This window comes from Rhinichthys klamathensis, unplaced genomic scaffold (assembly GCF_029890125.1).
Source record: "Rhinichthys klamathensis goyatoka isolate OS25496 unplaced genomic scaffold, OSU_Roscu_1.1 h1tg000006l_1, whole genome shotgun sequence".
Classification (NCBI taxonomy): domain Eukaryota; kingdom Metazoa; phylum Chordata; class Actinopteri; order Cypriniformes; family Leuciscidae; genus Rhinichthys; species Rhinichthys klamathensis.
Window position 1 is genome coordinate 3,120,543 of NW_026606559.1, and position 20,394 is coordinate 3,140,936.

Genomic DNA, 20,394 nt, shown 5'->3' on the forward strand with positions numbered 1-20,394 from the left:
TTGCATTGCACGTTGTTCAAAGCATGAGCAATTTTTCAGTCTAGAATCCCACTGGTTTTACATGGAGAGTTACTTTACCTCGACTCAAATATCTATTAAAAGGACTCGAGGCAATTTAAAGATTGTAAATCAACAAGAATTTATGGTTCTGTATCTTTTATAAACTTCACAGATATAGTGGGGGGAAAAAAACATCTTATCTTACTTGTATTTTTCCCAGCACTCCTGTGCTGTCCATTCTACTTGCGACATTCACTGTGTTGCCCCAAATGTCATACTGCGGTTTCTGAGCTCCAATCACCCCAGCTATTACAGGTCCATGATTAATACCTGCAGATGGATGGTGATATACAGGTTACTGTAAATGACATCTATTTCAGTCATGAAACTCTAGAGGGCGCAGGCTGTTCTTTACCTGCAATCTGCAAGCAATTGCATCATTACCACATGGCACAAGCTGATTGGCCTCTGCTGATCCTGCAGCCAATGAGATTGCTTGCTCAACATTTAAACAGTCTAGGTTATTGATTGCTGTAAGCTAGTCCTGCAGCGTGCTATTAGAGTTCCTCTGACACCCTCCACCTCCCCCAGCTCCACCTGCCAAGGTCTGCTACGGGGTTTCCCTTTCAAGGGAACTTCGAGCTGCGTTTGAGACGCGGTGGGAACGCTCTGCGTGATTGCGTCATGAAGCACGTGTAAAATCAGTCCAATGGAAGCCCGATACGTCATGGGTGACGTCATAGACCAGGAAACTATAAAGCACCCTTGAAAACAGACCGCGACAGCTTCTGTTGTCTTCGGCAAGCGCTCTCTGTGATTCTGTCCTTGTCTATTTATTGTTGTTTGTCAAGCCCAATATATATATCACTATCTATTATTATGGCGAGCAAAGCAATATTATAGACGTTGTGTTGTTCCCTGCCCTCGTTACATCACGGGTGGGGACACACATCAGCTTTTTGTTGCTGTTTGGGAGTGGAGCATGCAACAGTCATTTCTCGAGGGATCTGACTGTGCATTGCGAGAAGCTGTCCGTGAGGACGCTCCGCTCCCGCCGGGCGTTCTTCGAGGAGGACGTTTCGGTTCGCGTTCCCCGAGCGGGTCTCTCTGTTGCCGAGGCTCGGAGACGGCTCGTATTTCGGGGTTCGAAAACGGATCTGACAGCGGGGGTTGGGACGGGCTCCGCCCTTTCTCAGCTTTCACATGCCAGATCTAGTGTGCTGCGATTTCCAGTTCCGAGGAATTGGTATCGTTAGTGTTTTGTTTAATAAGAAAGAGAACAAAACAAATACAAATCTTTATAAAAAGGCAGATGTTTGAGTTTTCAGTGAATAAATTTTCCAGCTCATAACTCTGTTGAATAAAGAGGAGCTTTTTTAAAGAAAAAAAGGAGGTTTTATCTAGTGCTGTTGCCAGTTAAATATTTACTGGCCAGTTGAACATTATGAGATTGAAAATAAAGAAGAGTTTGTTAGATGAACTATCTTAAAACAGGAAAACTCTGTATCTCAGCCTCCTCGTCGGGGACTGTGGTTTTTCCCTATCTCCACACTGAGGTGTCGAGATTGTGGAATAAACCGGTTTGTATTTTATGTGTTTAATCCCCAGATGTCTGACTATAGTAATGTTTGGGTATTAAGTATCATAGTATGACATTGCCTCGGGTTAAAGAGACGCTTGCGAGCTTTCTCTCTCCCGAGTCGGCGTTATCGTTATTAACCCCGACGTTACCCACCAGCCATCTTAATAATGAATACATTTTTATTAGGCAGCGCTGGTGGGTAGAGTATATAAGGACATGGATGAATGTGAGGGGCGACTCTCTGAGGAGGGTCGCAGCGCTGCCAGTTCGGTTGTTTCCTGCTGGTGGCCGCAGAGTGATATATATGTATATATATATAAGTTTTTTCTGATATAAAGATAAAGGAAAATAAAGATATAATTATGTCTGTTCTTCTGGACGCTCCGCTTTCAAGAAAACTAAGAAATAAACCATTCAGCGGCGTTCCAGAGGTTTCTTCCTCACCAATCTAATGTTCCTGAGACGGCTTGGGGTGCGACTCTCTGAGGAGGGTCGCAGTACAGCCAGTTCGGTTTCCCTGCCGGTTCGCCGTTTCAGGGCACCAAGGTGTCAGTGTCCCCAAACGAGCCTTCAAATAAGAAAAAAGAAGAGCAGTCAGTTTGGTTTCCCTGCCGGTTCGCCGTTTCAGGGCGCCGAAGTGCCTGCTTTTTTCAACGATCCTCCGAGGAGGGTCGTAGGAACTAAGCTAGTTAGAGGTAGGCAAGGTCTGAGGACTGTCATCATCTCTAATAAAGCTTAGACAAGAAGTCCTGTCGCAAGAAAACGAGGCTATCAGGCTTCTGAGGGCTCCTCCGGGGCAGGGACGGTTTTGAGAAATCGTTTCTCCTCGGCGACCTCTGGGGTGCGACTCTCTGAGGAGGGTCGCAGCGCTGCCAGTTCGGTTGTTCCCTGCCGGTTCGCCGTTCAGGGCACCGAGGTGTCAGCGTCCCCATACGATCCTCCGAGGAGGATCGTAGAGCGGTCAGTTCGGTTGTTCCCTGCCGGTTCGCCGCTTCAGGGCACCGTAGTGACTGTTCAACCAAGGGACGGTTTTGAGAAATCGTTTTTCCTCTGGGGTGCAACTCTTTGAGGAGGGTTGCAGCGCTGCCAGTTCGGTTGTTCCCTGCCGGTTCGCCGTTCAGGGCACCGAGGTGTCAGCATCCCCATGCGATCCTCCTAGGAGGGTCGTAGAATGGTCAGTTCGGTTGTTCCCTGCCGGTTCGCCGCTTCAGGGCGCCGTAGTGACTGTTCAAACAAATCCAGAGGCCAGTCTTGAGAGACTGGTTCCCCTAGTAAATTTCTGGCAGCGTGGAAACTACTGCAACATATTTCTCAGTGGGTCCTGCACACTATAGAAAAGGGTTTCAGCGGTTCTCGTTCGCCCAGATTTCTAGGGGTCCCTCCTCTCATTGGTGGACCCCGAGCAGGCTTTGGTTATGGAGCAGGAAGTACTGTCACTTCTGCAAAAGGAGCTGTAGAAGGGGTTCCTCCTCCCAGCAGACAGCCATTACTTCATTGTTTCCGAAAGAGGATGAGGGAGGTTCCCGAGGTTTGCTTTCGGGGGCGAAGCATACCATTATCGGGTTCTTCCATTCGGCCTAGGTTTATTACCCCACACCTTAACAGTATGCGTGGATGCAGCTCTGGCTCTTCTGAGACTCCAGGGCATTCGCGTATTATACTACATCAATGATTGGTTGCTCCTAGCTCAATCTGAGTTTATGGCAGTTCGGCATCGAGATGTCGTTCTGTCTCATTAAGGATGTTGGGGTTGCCTCTCAACGCCAAGAAGAGTGTGCTCTGAGGACCACTTTTCTGGGTGTAGCAATTCTTACAGCCGTAATGGGGTATATCTAGGCCAGTCACTCACTGTGAAACAGTTTCAGACGGGTGGGTCTCATGGCAGTTGCGTCCAACGTATTACTTTTGGCCTTCTGTTCATGAGACCCCTGCAGTGGTGGCTCAGGACCAAGGGGTTTTCTCCGAGGGGAAATACGTTTTCGCATGATCAAGGTCACGCGGCTATGCCTTCGTGCTTCGGTCATGTGGAAGAACCTTGGTTCCTCGCCCAGGCCCAGTGTTGGGGGCTTCTTGTCGACGCATATTGCTATCGACGGATGCTTCCCTCACAAGTGGGGGCGATCATGAGTGGTTGCTCGGCGAATGGCGGACAACACACTGATGGTCTCGTATATCAGAGCAGATATCCTGTTGAGGCAGGGGCTGAGGCCCAGGGGATTGGAGACTTCACCCCGAGGTGGTGGAGCTTCTTAGGGAGAACTTTGGTCTAACTAAAGTCAAGTCGACCTTTCACATCGTTTGTACAACGCATTGCTCTATATGGTTCCCCCTCACGCAGCCAGCTCTTCTCGGACTGGATGCGATGGTGCAGGTGTGGCCGAGGCTGCACCTGTACGCATTTCCCCCGATATCTATGCTCCCGGAGGTTCTGGAGAGGGTTCGCCGGGAAGGGGCTCATCTGCTACTAGTAGCCCCATACTGGCCGACTCGAGTTTGGTTCTCGGACTTTGTCTCTTCTGGACGGCTCTCCCATGGAGATTCCGTTCAGGAGGGACCTGCTGTCCCAGGCAGGGGGCACGATATTTCACCCTCGACCGGAGTTGTGGAAACTGTGGGCCTGGCCTCTGAGGGGGCCAGGCTCATAGAATCCAGTCTCTCGACTGAGGTCGTTGAGACATTCTCCATTCCAGAGCTCCTTCCACGAGAAGACTGTATGCACTGAAATGGAAATTATTCTCCACCTGGTGTGGTGAGCGTCAGTTAGATCCTGTTAACTGCCCTGTTGGTTCAGATCTCGATTTTCTGCAAGACCGTTTCTCTGCTGGATTATCTCCTTCCACCTTAAAAGTTTATGTGGCGGCTATTTCGGCCTATCATACCCCTCTGGGGGGTACTTCTTTTGGGAGAGATCCTCTGATTACTCGTTTTCTCCGTGGTACATTGAGGTTGAGACCTGCACTGCACTCTAGAGCACCGGCTTGGGATTTAGCCATTGTACTTGAGGGTCTGGCTCTGGCTCCCTTCGAGCCTATTGAAGAGGTTTCAGAAAAATTCCTCACTTTGAAAGCTTTATTTCTCCTTGCTATTTCATCTATCAAGAGAATTGGAGATTTGCATGCCCTGTCGGTTGCTCCGTCATGTCTGGAATTTGCACCTGGTATGGTGAAAGCATTTCTATACCTTAGACCGGGTTATATTCCTAAGGTCCCAGTTAATGTTGGGGGCCCAATAGTGTTGCAGGCCTTTTATCCTCCACCTTTTAATACCCCAGATCAGGAACAACTGAACCTGTTATGTCCAGTTCGGGCATTGGATGCCTACGTTCACAGAGCTGCCCTGTGGCGTAAGTCAGAGCAGTTAGTTGTATGTTTTGGGTCACTCAGAAGAGGGTGCCCTGCATCTAAACAGGTTATGAGCAAATGGATAGTCGAGGCTATATCATTGGCTTATGAAGCGGCCGGTCAGCCTTCACCTATGGCTGTACGGGCCCATTCTACAAGGAGTATGGCGGCCTCTACGGCCTTAATTTCGGGTGTTTCCCTTCTTGACATTTGTAATGCGGCAGGTTGGTCCTCTCCACATACATTTGTCAGGTTTTATGACCTTGACCTCTCCACTCCTGGGGCGAGGTTGCTTGCTTCTTAGTGTGCGCAAGGACTTCACACAGAACGGGCATTTGTCACTATGGCGTAGTGGGTATGGGGTTCCCACCGCGTCTCAAACGCAGCTCGAAGTTCCCTTGAAAGGGAACGTCTCAGGATACGTATGTAACCCTGGTTCCCTGAGAGGGAACGAGACGCTGCGTTTGCCTGCCATACTTCCTGCATGCCCTGATCGACTTGCTTCAGACTTTTTCAGAAGCTGTCGCGGTCTGTTTTCAAGGGTGCTTTATAGTTTCCTGGTCTATGACGTCACCCATGACGTATCGGGCTTCCATTGGACTGATTTTACACGTGCTTCATGACGCAATCACGCAGAGCGTTCCCACCGCGTCTCAAACGCAGCGTCTCGTTCCCTCTCAGGGAACCAGGGTTACATACGTAACCTGAGACGTTATGTATGTCTATTTATGCCACCGCAGCAGCATCTTCCATGCTTACAGCAGCATGTCTGTGTCTCTATTAGCAGTAGCAATCCATACTTGCTATGCAGCAGCAGCAATAATCAACAGCTTTAATAGTTAAATCTCTTTAACCTTTATTTAACAGAAGTACAAAGAAAAAAAAGATCCAGTGTTTTCACTGACCAACTTAATTGTATTTTGTAAGTGTAAACAAATTTTGATGTTGATGGCTGGAACACACTCCAAAATAAGTTGGGACAGAGGCAAAATAAAAGTGAACAGATAATAGAATATCCCAGGTAAACTTTTATGAACCAGTCCACAATTATAGCAGGTAAACTGGTAATAGAGGATAACAGAGGAATGCCCTATATAAACTTGGAATAACTAACTGCATGCGTGTGCACACATGAACTAATATTCAGTTGAAGCACTCAGTCTGTTTGGATAGGAGTCTGTCGGCTTGGCACATCTTGACTTGGAAATATTTTCCCACTTGGTTTTCCCTCTTTTTTTTTTTGCAAAAATGTTCCAGATCTGTTGTTTTTTCTGTTTCTATTTATTCTGTTTTCTATAGGATTTAGGTCTGGGCCGTTAATCTTTCTTTGCTAAATCCATTCTTTTGTTGATTTTGTCATCATCATCATTTTTCTGCCCTAAAAAAAGTCTGAACTTGTCCTTTTTTTAAAAAAAATTTAAAAAAAATTATTAGGGACCATGTACAATCTATAAAATAAATGTTGCCATTTGATGCATTGTACCAGAGTTAGCCATATGCTATTTTACATCTGCAGTCCCCTGGCAGGGTACAAATAAAAACAATCTCACAACCCCCCCCCCAATCAAAAATGGATGCTATTCTGGTAGATTTTACTGAAGTTACGGGGCGATTGCAAATAAAAACCAATAAACAAGGAGGGGCCAGGCCGTGTAGAATCTTATACACTAGAGTCAAGTTCGAAAAGAGTCTAAACTTTTCAAAACTCAATAAATTATGTTTCTCTAGGATCTTGCAATGGTGATAGCGAAATGGCTTTTTATCAAGTCTTTTTTATAGCTTGCTTGTATAGTGATTCTAGACGTCTAATGGCAGACTCACTGGCTTGTCCCCAACAGGTGATACAATATGAGATGTGTGAAAAAATTTAAGCATGCATAAATATTTTGGCTACATTCATAGGGAGGAACGATCTAATCTGTCTAAAGTTTGCCAAATTGTATTTGATAGTTTTTGTCATTTTCTTAATGTGTTTCTTAAAATTAAAATTTGAATCTAAGATGAATCCAAGATATTTAAATTCAGTAACTATGTCAATTGCTTCGTTTTTAATTAAAATATCTGCAGTTTGAGTCTGCCCCTTATTTTTACTAAAGAACATACCCTTTGTCTTACTAATATTTAAGGTATGACAAGATTGTTCAAGCCATTCAACAACACCTTGCATGGCATAAGTTAATTTCTCTGCTGCTAGCTTAGCATTTTTTTCATGTGTGTACAAAACAGTGTCATCGGCATATAATTGTATGTCAACTCCATTACAGTGTTGTGGAAGATCATTAATATAAAGACTAAAAAGTAAAGGACCTAATACAGATCCCTGAGGCACTCCCATTGTGTTTTTCACATAACTAGAGCGTACATTTTTAATTCTAACACACTGCTTCCTATTTGACAAGTAAGTTGAGAGCCATGCTAATGTTTTGGTAGAAAGATTAAATTTAGAGAGCTTAGAAATAAGAACATCGTGATTGACTGTCAAAAGCCTTACGCAAATCCAAGAACACAGCAGCAACAACTCCTCCCTTATCAAGTTGTGTTCTTACTTTTCTGTGAAGTGTAGAATGGCTGTTTCTGTACAATAATTCTTCCTGAATCCAAATTGCATGTAATTTAAGGCAGAATTGCAGTTATCTAGATGCATTCTCAACTGATCGTTTTTTCCATGACCTTTGATAGTACTGGTAATACACCTATTGGCCTATAGTTACTTACATCATAGCGGTCTCCAGATTTGAAAATAGGCGAGATCACTGCATGCTTCCAGTTTTCAGGAAAGTGGCATTGAGTAATCGAAAGATTAATTAAATATGTGATTGGGGGAGTTAAAGTATCTACGTGTTTCTTAATTAGCATACTATCCATATTAAAAGCATCTCTACTTTTAGAATTTTTTAGAGAATAGATAATTTTTTTTACTTGTCAATTAAAACCTTGATCTTTATTAGTATGTGTTATAGGTTCTCTTTTTTTGAAGTGATTTCCTTGCTCATGGACCGATTCGATGAAAATGAAAATTCGATGAAAGTCCTAGGATGTTTGTCTGATTTGCACATAATTGAGTGTCCACCCGATACCCCTGACAAAAAATAATCAAAATAATTTTCGCTTTCACTTTATTTTGATGGTCCCTTTAACACATTCTGTTGACTATAAGTAACGTTGCACCTACATGTCTACTAACTCTCATTAGGGCGTTAGTAGAGTATTAGTAGACTGGTAGGGTTAGAGTTAGAATAAGTTGACATGTACTTGCAAAGTTACTTCTAGTCAGTAGAAAGTCTGTTGGAGGACCAATACAATAAAGAGTTAGCTAGCAGATATTAAGCAGACAGTCTACTAATACTCTAATGAGAGTTAGTTGACATGTAGTTGCAAAGTTACTTATAGTCAACAGAATGTTCATAGGCCGATATATTTGTGGGATTGTCCCGTAATGACTATTTGTTTGCTCAGGAGGCAAACAGAACTTTCTAAAAGATTAGCCATTTATATCAATGAATGGGAATGATAGATGAAGGCTGTAATGCTAATGTTGTTCACCAGAGTATTAAAAAAAAAAATCATTTTAGGTCTCAGATTTAAATCTGTGAAAATGGTTCAATAGACTTACTGCTGACAAAATGCAGGAGGAGACAGTGATGAAGCCAATCAGTATATGGGGATGATGATTAGAAGGCCACGATGGACAGAGGCCAAGGGGCAATTTTTTCATGGCCATATATATTTGCAAATAAATCTGCAATCTCCAAAAAGCTAATTCAAATGTATTTAACCTAATGATGTTGAAAACATTTGCTTAAAACTCAATGAATCGCTGTTCATTATGTATTATTTAAAAAGAGACAAATAATACAATTATATAAGACACACCTAAAGACTCATATTACAGCATTTTGAACAGAGACATGGCCATTGCATCCCCGTATGTTCTACATAAGCCTTTGATGCTCAGACCCCAATAATAGTAATCTTTTGTTTTCACTCACCCACTCTGAGTTTGAAGTCATTGAAGGAATGTTTATTGATGACATCAAGCTTCCCCACCAGTGCAAAGGCAAACTCCACCATGGTACCAATGTGCATGTACTGCCTGTCATGCTCCTACGAACACGAACGGCCAAAACAATGGGTTAAACTTTATTTTGATAGTTCACTTTAGATATTCTACTAACTATGAACAACTTATTTTAAAATAAGATGACATGCACTTGTAAAGTTACTTATAGTCAGTAGAATGCCTGTTGGGGGAGCGTCAAAATAAAGTGTTAGCAGATATTAAGCAGACAGTCTACTAATACTCTAATAGTAGCTAACATGTAGTTGCAAAGTAAGTTATAGTAAGTAGAATGTCTAAAGTGGACTATCAAAATAAAGTGTTACCAAACAATGAACTCACACCAATGACTTACTTAATATATATTAATTAATAGTGTAGAGTTGGACTCCAAAATTTTACAAGAATTACAAGAAAATTATATTAGATGAATAAAAGTAGACAAAGTCACTTTGATAGGAATCCCACTTTCATGGGAATCAGATACTCAGATCTGATTCCCATGAAACATTTGTATAATTTGACAGACAGGTTGATTGAATCCATTCATTCCTGATACCTGTGTATATTCTGGCCCTGGGCTGGCATTAAGTCCAGTGGCTGCCATATATGTGCTTCCAATGGTCTTTATCTTCTCCACTCCACTGAACTTTGGCTTAGAGAGCAACTACACAGGAAATACAACATAACCATAGTAGAGTTAACATCAACCAAAGCATCAAAACTGCTTTGTGAAAAGGACTGCATTATGGTAATAACATTTCATTTTTGACAAAATAAGATGAATTTCATGGGCGAATGCAATTCTATAGCAAACCAGCAGAATTTGCACACCACAGTAAGTTTGAAGTACACTTTAATGGGAAAAAGTTCAAGAGTAAAAAAGGAAACAGCTCTTTTTTTCCTACAAAATACGTGAAGCGATACGTTACCTCATCAAAGTCTGCAATGATCTCGTTGAGCAGTCTGAGGCACTCAAGACCCTCCTTGTTTACGTCGGATTCTGTGTAAAACTCTTTGAAGTCCGGGATAGAAGCAAACATCACACACACCAGGTCATATGATTGGTGATACAGATCCTGTCATTCACAGAGGAAAAGGAAGCTCAGGTATAAAATATCTGAAGACTGACTTTCAAACTAAACAAAAAGAAAACATTATTTTAAAAGTGTAATCTCAACCAATTTTCCCTCAAAACTTTTACTTGATGTAAGCCAGTATGAAAGTATTAGGACATATTACAACTTTGCAGTACACCTTTGAAGTACAAAATCGCATACTATTTTCAGCATGTTATGAATTCGGATGCATACAAACAGTAAACAAATTGCAGTACATCTTAAGTTGTTCTTTCCATCTACATTCTCACCTCGTTCTTCCAGTTCCTGGCCAGGAAGTGCTCTGCTACATGGGCTGGCAGAACATTCTCCAGCAGAACGCGATTGAGATTCTCCATGGTTTCTATTTCCTCACATTCCTTCTTGAATTTGTTCTTCCACAGGAAATCCAACCTACAGTAATATTCATTCTGTTACAAGAGGACACAGAGGTAAAGAGACTGGAGGTCACAGCGCTATTTCAGTTACAAACACCACACAGATCATCTTTATTTTTAAAAGAAAATCTTATTCTCAAAACACAACACATACATAGTCACTGATGCTTTTAAAACATGAGCTGACACCATCAACCTCATCAATTATTCTTTTTTGTTTAAAAGTTTGGTTCCCTTTCGAATGGGAATTCACCCCTGGTGGACACTTTGTGCAATGCCTCAGGGAGTGGAGAAAATGCAGTCAGCTCTCGTACAGGCTGACTGCGTGCATTACAAGAGATTACCACTTTGCATGCTCCGCTCCTGCCGGTCACTCTTCGAGCACGTCAAAACACGACAATGAACTTGACATTGGATGGCGAAAGCCTATGACGTACTACTGGTGCAACCGGGAGTATGAAAGGGCGCCTGTAGAACACGTCATCAGCTCTTTGTCTTCGGGACCCGTTTGCCTCAGTGTGTGTGAAAGATTGAAAGCAGAATAAGTGCTGTCAGCTCTTAAGGGAGATGTATATAAACGCTCTGTGATGAGTCATCGTGGGGAGCTCTGCTCTGGCTTGATTCTTTTCTTTAGGGACCAGAATCAAGATTTTGCACCTCGAGTTTATGACACTGTGTTTGCTGAGGCAGCGCGATGGTTTCGGATCGCAGGGACAGCAGATATAAACTGATGGCGAGCAAACAAGCATTTAAATAGTGTGTTCCTTCCTGCCGTTGCTACTTCACAGGCGGGGATACACATGATTTGTGCATGGTTTGTTTGGGAGTGGAGAATACACAGTCAGCTCTCGTGCAGGATGACTGCGTGCATTACAACAGATTACCACTTCGCATGCTCCGCTCCTGCCTGTCACTCTTCGAGGAGGATGGTCAGGTTCGCAAAATAACTTTGGTAGAGAGGTTCGAGGCGGGATCTGCCTTTTCCCTGCCCTCACCCACGGCATCCAGCGCTCTCTCTTTGGTTTCAGAAGCCTGAGTTGCGGTTTCTTCCGCCCTGAGTGAGAGCCCGTTGCTTCAGCTGTCTAGCTGTGAGGAGGTAAATGTGCTGAGCATCGATGCAGGGGGAAATCGAGGACTCGCCATCCTCATCCCCTGCTTACGAGGAGCATGGACGGTCAGCTCTTGAGGGGGATGGCTGTGTTCATTCATAAAAATTCCAAGAGTGGACAGGAATGCACTCTCAGGAGTTTTGCTCCGCCCCTGTTGACTTTTGTTCTTGAGGGAAGAAAGTCTTATGCAATAAAGAATGTAGTGACTCGGATCTTGCGTTTGCCGAGTCAATGCATAGATTACGAGTCTGTAAAGAGAATGTAATGCGGAGGGAATTGAGCAGATGGGAGACTCACTTTCTCTCGTTTCTTTATCGCCTTGCAAACTAATGATGTGTAATTATGTGTTTGCAAGCTATGATTTTATGAATCTTTTATTGTATTTTAAAACTATTCTATATATTCAGCTTTTCATCCAGACCATGTTTACTTGTCCGATTGATCTTTGGCTGCATTTAATTAAGTGATCAATTCTTTCCTGTGACTTTGAGGAGTTAGATGTATTTATTCATTCAGATTTCCATTTATTATATCTGTTGTAGTGCAGGGTGCTATTCTTCTCTGTACCTAATACAGCACTATAGAATGCAATTGAAGAAGAATGGGGTATTCCGTGACTCGCGTCCCACTTCTTCAATGGTTGTATTTTTTGTGAATAAACTTAAACATTATTTATAGGAGTATGGGCAGTACGCTTTGTGTTCTCATTTCCTATTTGGTTTTTAGGACAGAGTGGTATTCTCCCTTGTAATACAGCTCTGTAGATTATAATTGGAGAAGAATGGGCTATTCCGCTGCTAGCGTCCCACTTATTCGACTGCTGTGAATTCAACACTGTTTATAAGAATTTGGGCAGTATCTTTGGTGCGCTTTGTGTTCCCATTTCCTATATTTGGTTTTTAGTACAGAGTGGTATTCTCCCCTGTACCTAATACAACACTATAGAATACAATTGAAGAAGAATGGGCTATTCCACGACTCACGTCCCACTTCTTCAACTGCTGTTTAACCCTCAGGGGACCAAGGTGTTTTTTGGGTCCTTGAGATGTTTTGACATGCCCTGCCATTTGTGCTTTTTTCAGTTGCTTATAAACATATTAATGGCACAGGTGAAATTACACTATTTAGCACAAACAGGGCTACCATAATATGTGAGCAACATGTATGTACATGTTTGTATTTTTGAGAGAATATTGTTTATGCATGGTTATTGAAAAAACTAAAAATTAAAGTTTCTGAAATAAAGCCACAAAACACATACTAAATATGTGTCCACAAGACTTTTGACCAATGGAAGTTGTGGCCTAGAGTTTTTGCTTCAAAATGATCTGAAAATCATCCTGTCTAATCATTCACATAACACAATAGATTCTTTTAAATTGTGAAAAACATTTTTTGTTAGCCAAGGCAATATGCGAATGGGCGTGAACGGCCCAACCCCATTGTGCATAATTAGGTGGTTGAGAAGACAAAGACCAGACCCCGCATATTAATGAGCCTTTCATTCAGGTGTGTCACACAAGAAAGAATGCAAGGACAATACACACACACACACACACACACACACACACACATATACATACACTACCGTTCAAAAGTTTGGGGTCGGTACGATTTTAAATACTTTTAAAATAATTCTCTTCTGCTAACCATGGCTGCGCTTATTTGATTAAAAATACAACAAAAATCAGTTATAGTATTAAATATTATTCCAGTGTAAATCAGCTGTTTTCTGTGTGAATATATAGTAAATTGTAATTTATTCCTGTGATCAAAGCTGAATTTTCAGCATCACCAGTGTCAGTGTCTTCAGTGTCAAATGATCCTTCACAAATCAGTATAATATGAGGATTTGATGCTCAAGAAACATTTATTATTATTATCAATGTTGAAACAGTTGTTGGTCTGTCAGTTGTACAGTTTTTTTTTTTTTTTTTTTTTTGGATTCTTTGATAAATAGGAAGTTCAAAAGACTTTTGTAACATTATAAATGTCTTTACTGTCACTTTCGATCAAATTAATTATTCCTTGATAAATAAAAGTATTGATTTCTTTCCTCCAAAAAATAAAAATAAAATTCTCACTGACCCCAAACTTTTGAACGGTAGTGTATATATATATATATATATATATATAAAATCAAAATATCAATGAAACTCAAAAGCACATTTTTAGTCATACCTGGAAACAAATTCTGTTCAAATAGGTTATATGGGCCATTATACAGAATTGGTTCAAAGTTAGAGTTGGAAACATCTTGAAAAGAAATTGTATGAGAAAATATAAATTTTGTCATACATATTTCAAAGTTAAGGATTCATTATTTTGATATAGCTTGCATTGGAACAAACACTATTCTTAGTTGATTAGTTTATTGACAAAACATACTATATATTTAACATATGAGCAGAAACTGCTAACAAAAGCTTATTTGATGTCTATTTTAGAGTTAAAACTTTATAATCTATCTAAAACTAGTCAAACACACACACACACACACACACACACACACAGAAACATTATTTAAATTTAAACAGTAGGCTATTTTTGCGTTTACAGACACTAACATTATTATATATCGCGATTTGAACAAAGCACAAGAATAAAAACACTTACAGCTCAGCTCGCTCCTCGAAGTGAAAATAGTTCTGAGGTACTGAGCACTTGTTCTGAGGTAGGTACAGGGACGGACTGGGACTAAAAAACGGCCCTGGACTATGACTAGGCCCGGCCCAAAGCAATCGGTGCGCGGAAACTCGACAACAACAACAATAACGCCTGCCGCCTGGCATAAGTGTCACAAATTTAATTGTGGCTCATGATACTACCATCCAAATTATAGCTAACAGCATATAATACAATCTATTCCAGCTGTCTTAAAATGAATGTATTACTTAATAATCTTAATTCATTTATGCAGTAATTAATCTTAGCTACTGCACAAATAATAATACCACATCTAAATGAAAATACACCATTACAAATGTAACTTCTGTATTCAAAATCTTCAAAGTTTGTAAGCATCAACTGTAACGTTACCAACATTTTTAAAAGTAAAAGCACAACATATTTCTTAGCTACTGCATGTGGAATTTTGCAGCTAAAATGTTGAAGTTTAGCTGTTTTAACTACTGTAATCATAAAAAATGTTGCACGCTGAATATCACTTCCTAACGTCATCCCTAGCAATTAAGTAACTTACAAAGTAATTTCTGATTAATTCGATTCGGGAGTAGTAGAGATAAAAGCCCGTCCGCACTGACAATTGATTGGTTGGGTCCTTACATGCGCTTCGTGAGGCACACGCGCACACACACGCAAGGTCTCTCGCTCGCTCCCTTTGCCGTGCGCGTGATACGCATGTGCGCTCTTGCTCGCTCTAGATTCCAGGAGATTTTAACTAATTTGCGGGACTCAGGGAGCCGCTATCAATATGCGGGAGACTCCCGGAATTTCTGGGAGACTTGGGATGTCTGTGACTGCGTGTGTGGCGGGCGGTGGGCCGGCCGTCCTGGAGTACCGGCCGTTCTGTGATTCTCCAGATCACACAGATGGCCAGTCCGCCCCTGGGTAGGTAAATGTCCCAGGATTATTCCTCACAGCCGCGCAAGACGACAGTACATTAATCTGACTAAATATAGTGTGTTTACCGAGTTTATGTGGGCGTTTACACGTCTCAATGTGTTGCTTCAGATCATTAGCGTTTGAATAGCGCGCGCTCTCCGTGGGCGTGTCACATTAGCGGAATAATGAGATGCGAGAACGATAATGAGAACGGCTGACACCTCTCTCTTTTTATATAGATTACATAAACACAGAATATTTATTTTAGTTTTAAATTAGATAATTTAAAAGTACAAACTTAAATGATCATAAACATATATTGCTCATGTCTGGGTGAATAGTATTCGCTGAGTTTTGTTTAAGTTTAGAGACGTGCTCCAGAAAAAAAGTTCACGGACACGGAGAAGCAGAACGCATACCCTGTTTATTTTCTTTATTTCACAAAAGCACAATATTTTATTTCGATTGTAGGTGGGCACATAAAAAAGTAGACATTTAACAGTTTATTTTTTAATATGTCTTAACTCTGTATGACCAGAAATGATGGAGTAGTTTTAAGTCTATTTTTCTGCTATGTGAAAAAAACTGCCAAAACGCACCGGTGCGTTTGCCGTCCCCAGAGGGTTAAAGGAATATGGGCAGTACCGCGCTTTGTACAATAACAGATATAAGAAATGGAAACGCAGAGTGATATTTTCCCCTGTACCTAATACAGCTCTATGGATTATAATTGGAGAAGAATGGGCTATTCCGCTGCTAGCGTCCCACTTCTTCAACTGCTGTGAATTCAACACTGTTTATAATAATGTGGGCAGTACCGCATTTTGCGTTCCTATTTCTTATATCTGTTCTAGTACAGAGTTGTATTTCACCCATACCTGATACAGCACTATAGATTACAATTGAAGAAGAATGGGCAATTCCACTGAATGGGCTATTCCGCTGATTAGAATACACTCTTTTAGTACTCCATTCCAGCGCTCGACTGCACCATTGGAAGAATAATGACAGGGCTGGATCGACCTCCTTCCTGTCGTGTGGCCATCCCTTCAGTATTTGCGTTCTAAGCAAACTCAGCTCAGGGCAGGATTCAGAAGCTGTTAAGAAGTCCTCCATAGACAGAAGGTAATACCGAGAAGACTGCAGCGACCATTTCAGGTTCCTCAATGAGCTCAACTGGTTAGGGCATTCATAATAAGCAATCTGGGGCCTGGTTTTGAGCACCAGGATGGTACACAATGTCATAAGAAAAACACAGCAGCCGGGTTGACCACCTCACCACTCTCATTCCAGCACGTCCAATTCCTTTTGTAGCCAGCAAAGTGGTTAATGCTTTGTGGCCTGTTCGTGGCGTAAAGTGATGTCCCCACAAGTAAGATCACCATTTCTTTACCGGTTAAGGCCTCTTTTTTCCACTGTGGAGTATTTTGTTTCAGCCGCAGTGAGCGTACATGAGGCAAAGGCAACAGGGTGTTCTACACCATCTGCATGGAGTTGTGTCAACACCCCGCCAAGACCATAGTCCAATGCATCAGTAGACATGAGAGTTGGAAGACAAGGCTCAAAGAGCACGAGAACTGGGCTCTCAACCAGCACTGCTTTCAGTTTATTAAAGCATGTGTCTGCTTATGCAGGCCATTCAAACAAAATCTCAGTTGCATTTCTCACAAGAGAACGCAGTGATTCCTAAAACAGGAATGGCTGTACAATGTCTCTGGCAGAATAAAAACTGCAGAGCCAGTATCCACTACAAACTCAGTCTCCATAGACAGGCCTGTCTCAGTAGAAAAGCGCACTAGACACTTAATCCTGTCAGTAGAATTGTCACAGTTCGTATTGCATATTTGCACTTCGGGCAAAACTTCATGGACAAGTGTTGACGATTGACAAATGGAATTATTAATTAAGCTGGTCAGATGCATTTGCTAAGTGCTTATTAGATCCACATCTGTTACAAGTATGCTGCAGCACCAACCTGAGACTTTCTCTGATGGGGTATGCAGCTTGAGCTTTCGACATAAGGAATTAGTCACGACAGCTGCTGGTGTGTACCTCAGGGATGGGGACTCCTTTAGAGTCTTTGACTTTAATGTCAGCCGATGAGGCACTCATAGCTTTAGCATGGAAGCATGTGCATTCGTTCCCCAAAGTGTCCCCAAAATGGATGCAGTGCGAGTTCCCATTCGAAAGGGAACATCACAGGTTACGTAACCATGATTCCCAGAGAAGGGGAACGAGACACTGCATCTCCTTGCCATGCTTTCAGATAATCCTGCACACATCTCCTTCAGACAAGAGGTGATGACATGTTCTACAGGTGCCCTTTTATACTCCCAGTTGCACCAGTAGTACGTCATAAGCTGTCGTTGGCCAATGTCAAGTTTATTGACGTGTTTTCACACATGCTGCAGAGACCGGTCATGCCTGAGGCATTACCCAAAGCAGGGCCGGCGATTGCTATAGGCGAACTAGGCGGTTGCCTAGGGCGACAAATGTGTTGGGGGCGCGGGCGCCCTCTAGTGTCGCCCTTGGCCTACTTCCCATTAATCATAGATTTACAATGACAAGCGAAACAAAAACATGTTTATTAAACATGATCATCCTAAGGCGCCCCTCAGCCATTCGTTTAATTACTTGTCAACCTGATTATTAGATTGAATGGATGATTATTGTCGATCATTTCCTAAAGGGGGGGTGGGGGGGTAGTTGCGTTACGTTACGTTCTATGGTTACGTTAGGCAAGTGCTCGGCTGCTGCGCGCGCTGATCGAAAATGAAGCGGTCTAAACCCTCTGGTGCACAGGGACGAAAACGGAGAAAGCAACTAGATGAAAAGAAAGCCCAGTATAGAGGTAAGTCTTCTCATCTCATCCATTAAGGTGTCAAATGTTCTGGCCATCGGGACAACCGGGAGATTCCCGCGGGCCCGACGTGCTTTTTGGGCCGATACATACATGATCTCATACTTTTATTTTTCTATTTTTGTCTTAACGGCCCATAAAACTCGTACATCGGTGGCCCATTCGTTTTGTTTTGTTTTGCTTAATTGGCGGCGCTGGGTTACTTCCAAATATATAACTTACTTTCAAGTATAGAAATTTGTACAATACTCATGAAAGTTTCCTTTATTTTTCAGTGCATTTGTTTTACAATATAGCCTATGGCAATTACTGTCATGGGATTAATATTATATCTATTATTATGTAGTAGTGTAATGTAGACAGACACTGTAATTAAAAGAGGTTTGAATTTTTCTTTGTTCAATTTGCACACTGAATATGGGTTGGAGCTTTTAGTTTTGAACTCTCAAAGTGCACCGGATTGATGAATTTAACATTAAAATGCACGAAATTTTCTTACGGGGAAATACCCCCGAAACCCCCTTAACCTTGTAGCAGACCAATAGATTGTAATAATAGTAGGCCTAGTGGTGGTAGTAGTTGTAATTGATCTACTAAAAGTTATTTATGGTCAGATAAAATATAGTTGTACAATGCAACTATGATATAAATGTCCTTGAACGTTCTTTGTAGCATTTGTATGAACAATTTATTGTTTAAGTTTTCGAGTAACTATAAGAGCATGTTTAGTTTAATAAATACTTATAATTTTTTTAAGGGGGAGAGGGGGGCCTCAATATCGCCTAGGGCAACCAAAGGGTTAGAGCCGGCCCTGACCCAAAGTGTCCTAGGGGATGCAGTGTCTCGTTCCCCTTCTCGGGGAACCATGTTTACATACGTAACCTGAGGCATTTTTTTTTCTTATATTCACCAGGGTTGGGTTTGTTTGATAAAAAAAAACGTAGTCAATAACAGTAATATTGTAAAATATTATTAAAGGAAAAGTTCAACCAAAATTGAAAATTCTGTCATCATTTACTCAAACTCATTCAGGTTTGGAACAACTTGAGAGTATTTATTCTGTTGATTAACAGCATTCTTCACAATATCTTGTTTTTTGTTCAACAGAAGAAAAAAACTCTAACATGTTTGGAACAACTTGAGGGTGAGTAAATGATGATATAATTCTCATTGTTGGGTGAACTATCCTTTTAATATTTCAAATGACCTATTTTCTATTGTTATATATCTCAAATTGATATTTTTTTTGTGAAGGCAAATCTCAATTTTCAGCAGCCATTACTCCAGTCTTTAGTGTCTTATTATCCTTAAGAAATAACTCTTAAATGCTGATTTGGTGCTCTTGTTGTGCTGCTTAATAAAGTGTGAAAACCACAATTAAAGTGTCTTTAATTCTTTGAACAGAAAGTTTAAAGAACAGCATTTACTGGAAACAAATCATTTGTAACCTTATAAGAGTCTTTACTGTCATTTGTATTTTACAATTGAATGTGTCCTTGCTAAATAAAATTATAAATTTCTTTTTTTTTTTTTTATCATAATGATGAGAAAAATCATGGTGATGAGCAAAACAAATCCCAGTACATTTTTTCTTTTTAATAATTTGCTTTCACAGAACATGTAATATGACACTTTAGTCTTAACCTGGAGACAGTGAAAAATAAAAGAAAGAAACAAACTGTTGAAGGAAAATGACATCTACTGGATTTACCTCAACTTCTGGATAAATTGATCATAAAATTATCACAATTATAGATCAACAAATAAACAATTTTATGTTTTCATGCCATTCATTGCATGGTGGGGAAAGTATTTGAATCCTTAGATTTAAAGGGTTAGTTCACCCAACAATTTAAATTCTGTCATCATTTACTCACCCTCATGTCGTTCCAAATCCGTAAGACTTTTGTTCACCTTTGAAACACAAATTAAGATATTTTAAATTAAAATTGAGAGATTTTTGTCCCTCCGTTGACATCTACGCAACGACTACTTTGACGCTTCAAAAAGTTCATAAAGAGATAGTAAAACTAATCCATATGTATCTGGCGGTTTAGTTTTATGAATAAACGATCACTTTATACGATGAACTGATGTAATTTAGGCTTTTATTCACGTATAAACCTTAATCAGTGTACATAAACAGAAGCTCAACCATACTTGCTTGACGCGCGAGAACAAACCTCACTGGTTCTTGTGGAAGCTCAAACATGCCTCATAACACACGAGAATGAACCTCATTGGTTCTCGCATGTCACGCAAGCATGCTTGAGCTTCCTGAGTTGATCAATGTTTATATGTGAATAAAAGCCTAAATTAAATCTTTGCATCATATAAAAATCATATTTCATTGTGTCTCTTCAGGAAATTTGGACTAAACCGCCCG

The 20,394-nt window shown here is 41.1% G+C and overlaps 1 protein-coding gene across 1 annotated transcript in view; it reads right to left on the reverse strand.

Annotated features, from left to right (window-relative positions):
• The window catches only part of adcy2a (adenylate cyclase 2a), a 179,729-nt gene that overhangs the window by 481 nt on the left and 158,854 nt on the right, over positions 1–20,394 (reverse strand). The window contains exons 20-24 of the mRNA XM_056257663.1: positions 10,350–10,508; positions 9,913–10,059; positions 9,540–9,647; positions 8,913–9,027; positions 206–330 (exon numbers count right to left, since the gene is read on the reverse strand). Coding sequence (XP_056113638.1) covers positions 206–330; positions 8,913–9,027; positions 9,540–9,647; positions 9,913–10,059; positions 10,350–10,508 — 654 coding nt within the window. The remainder of the gene's footprint in view (positions 1–205; positions 331–8,912; positions 9,028–9,539; positions 9,648–9,912; positions 10,060–10,349; positions 10,509–20,394) is intronic.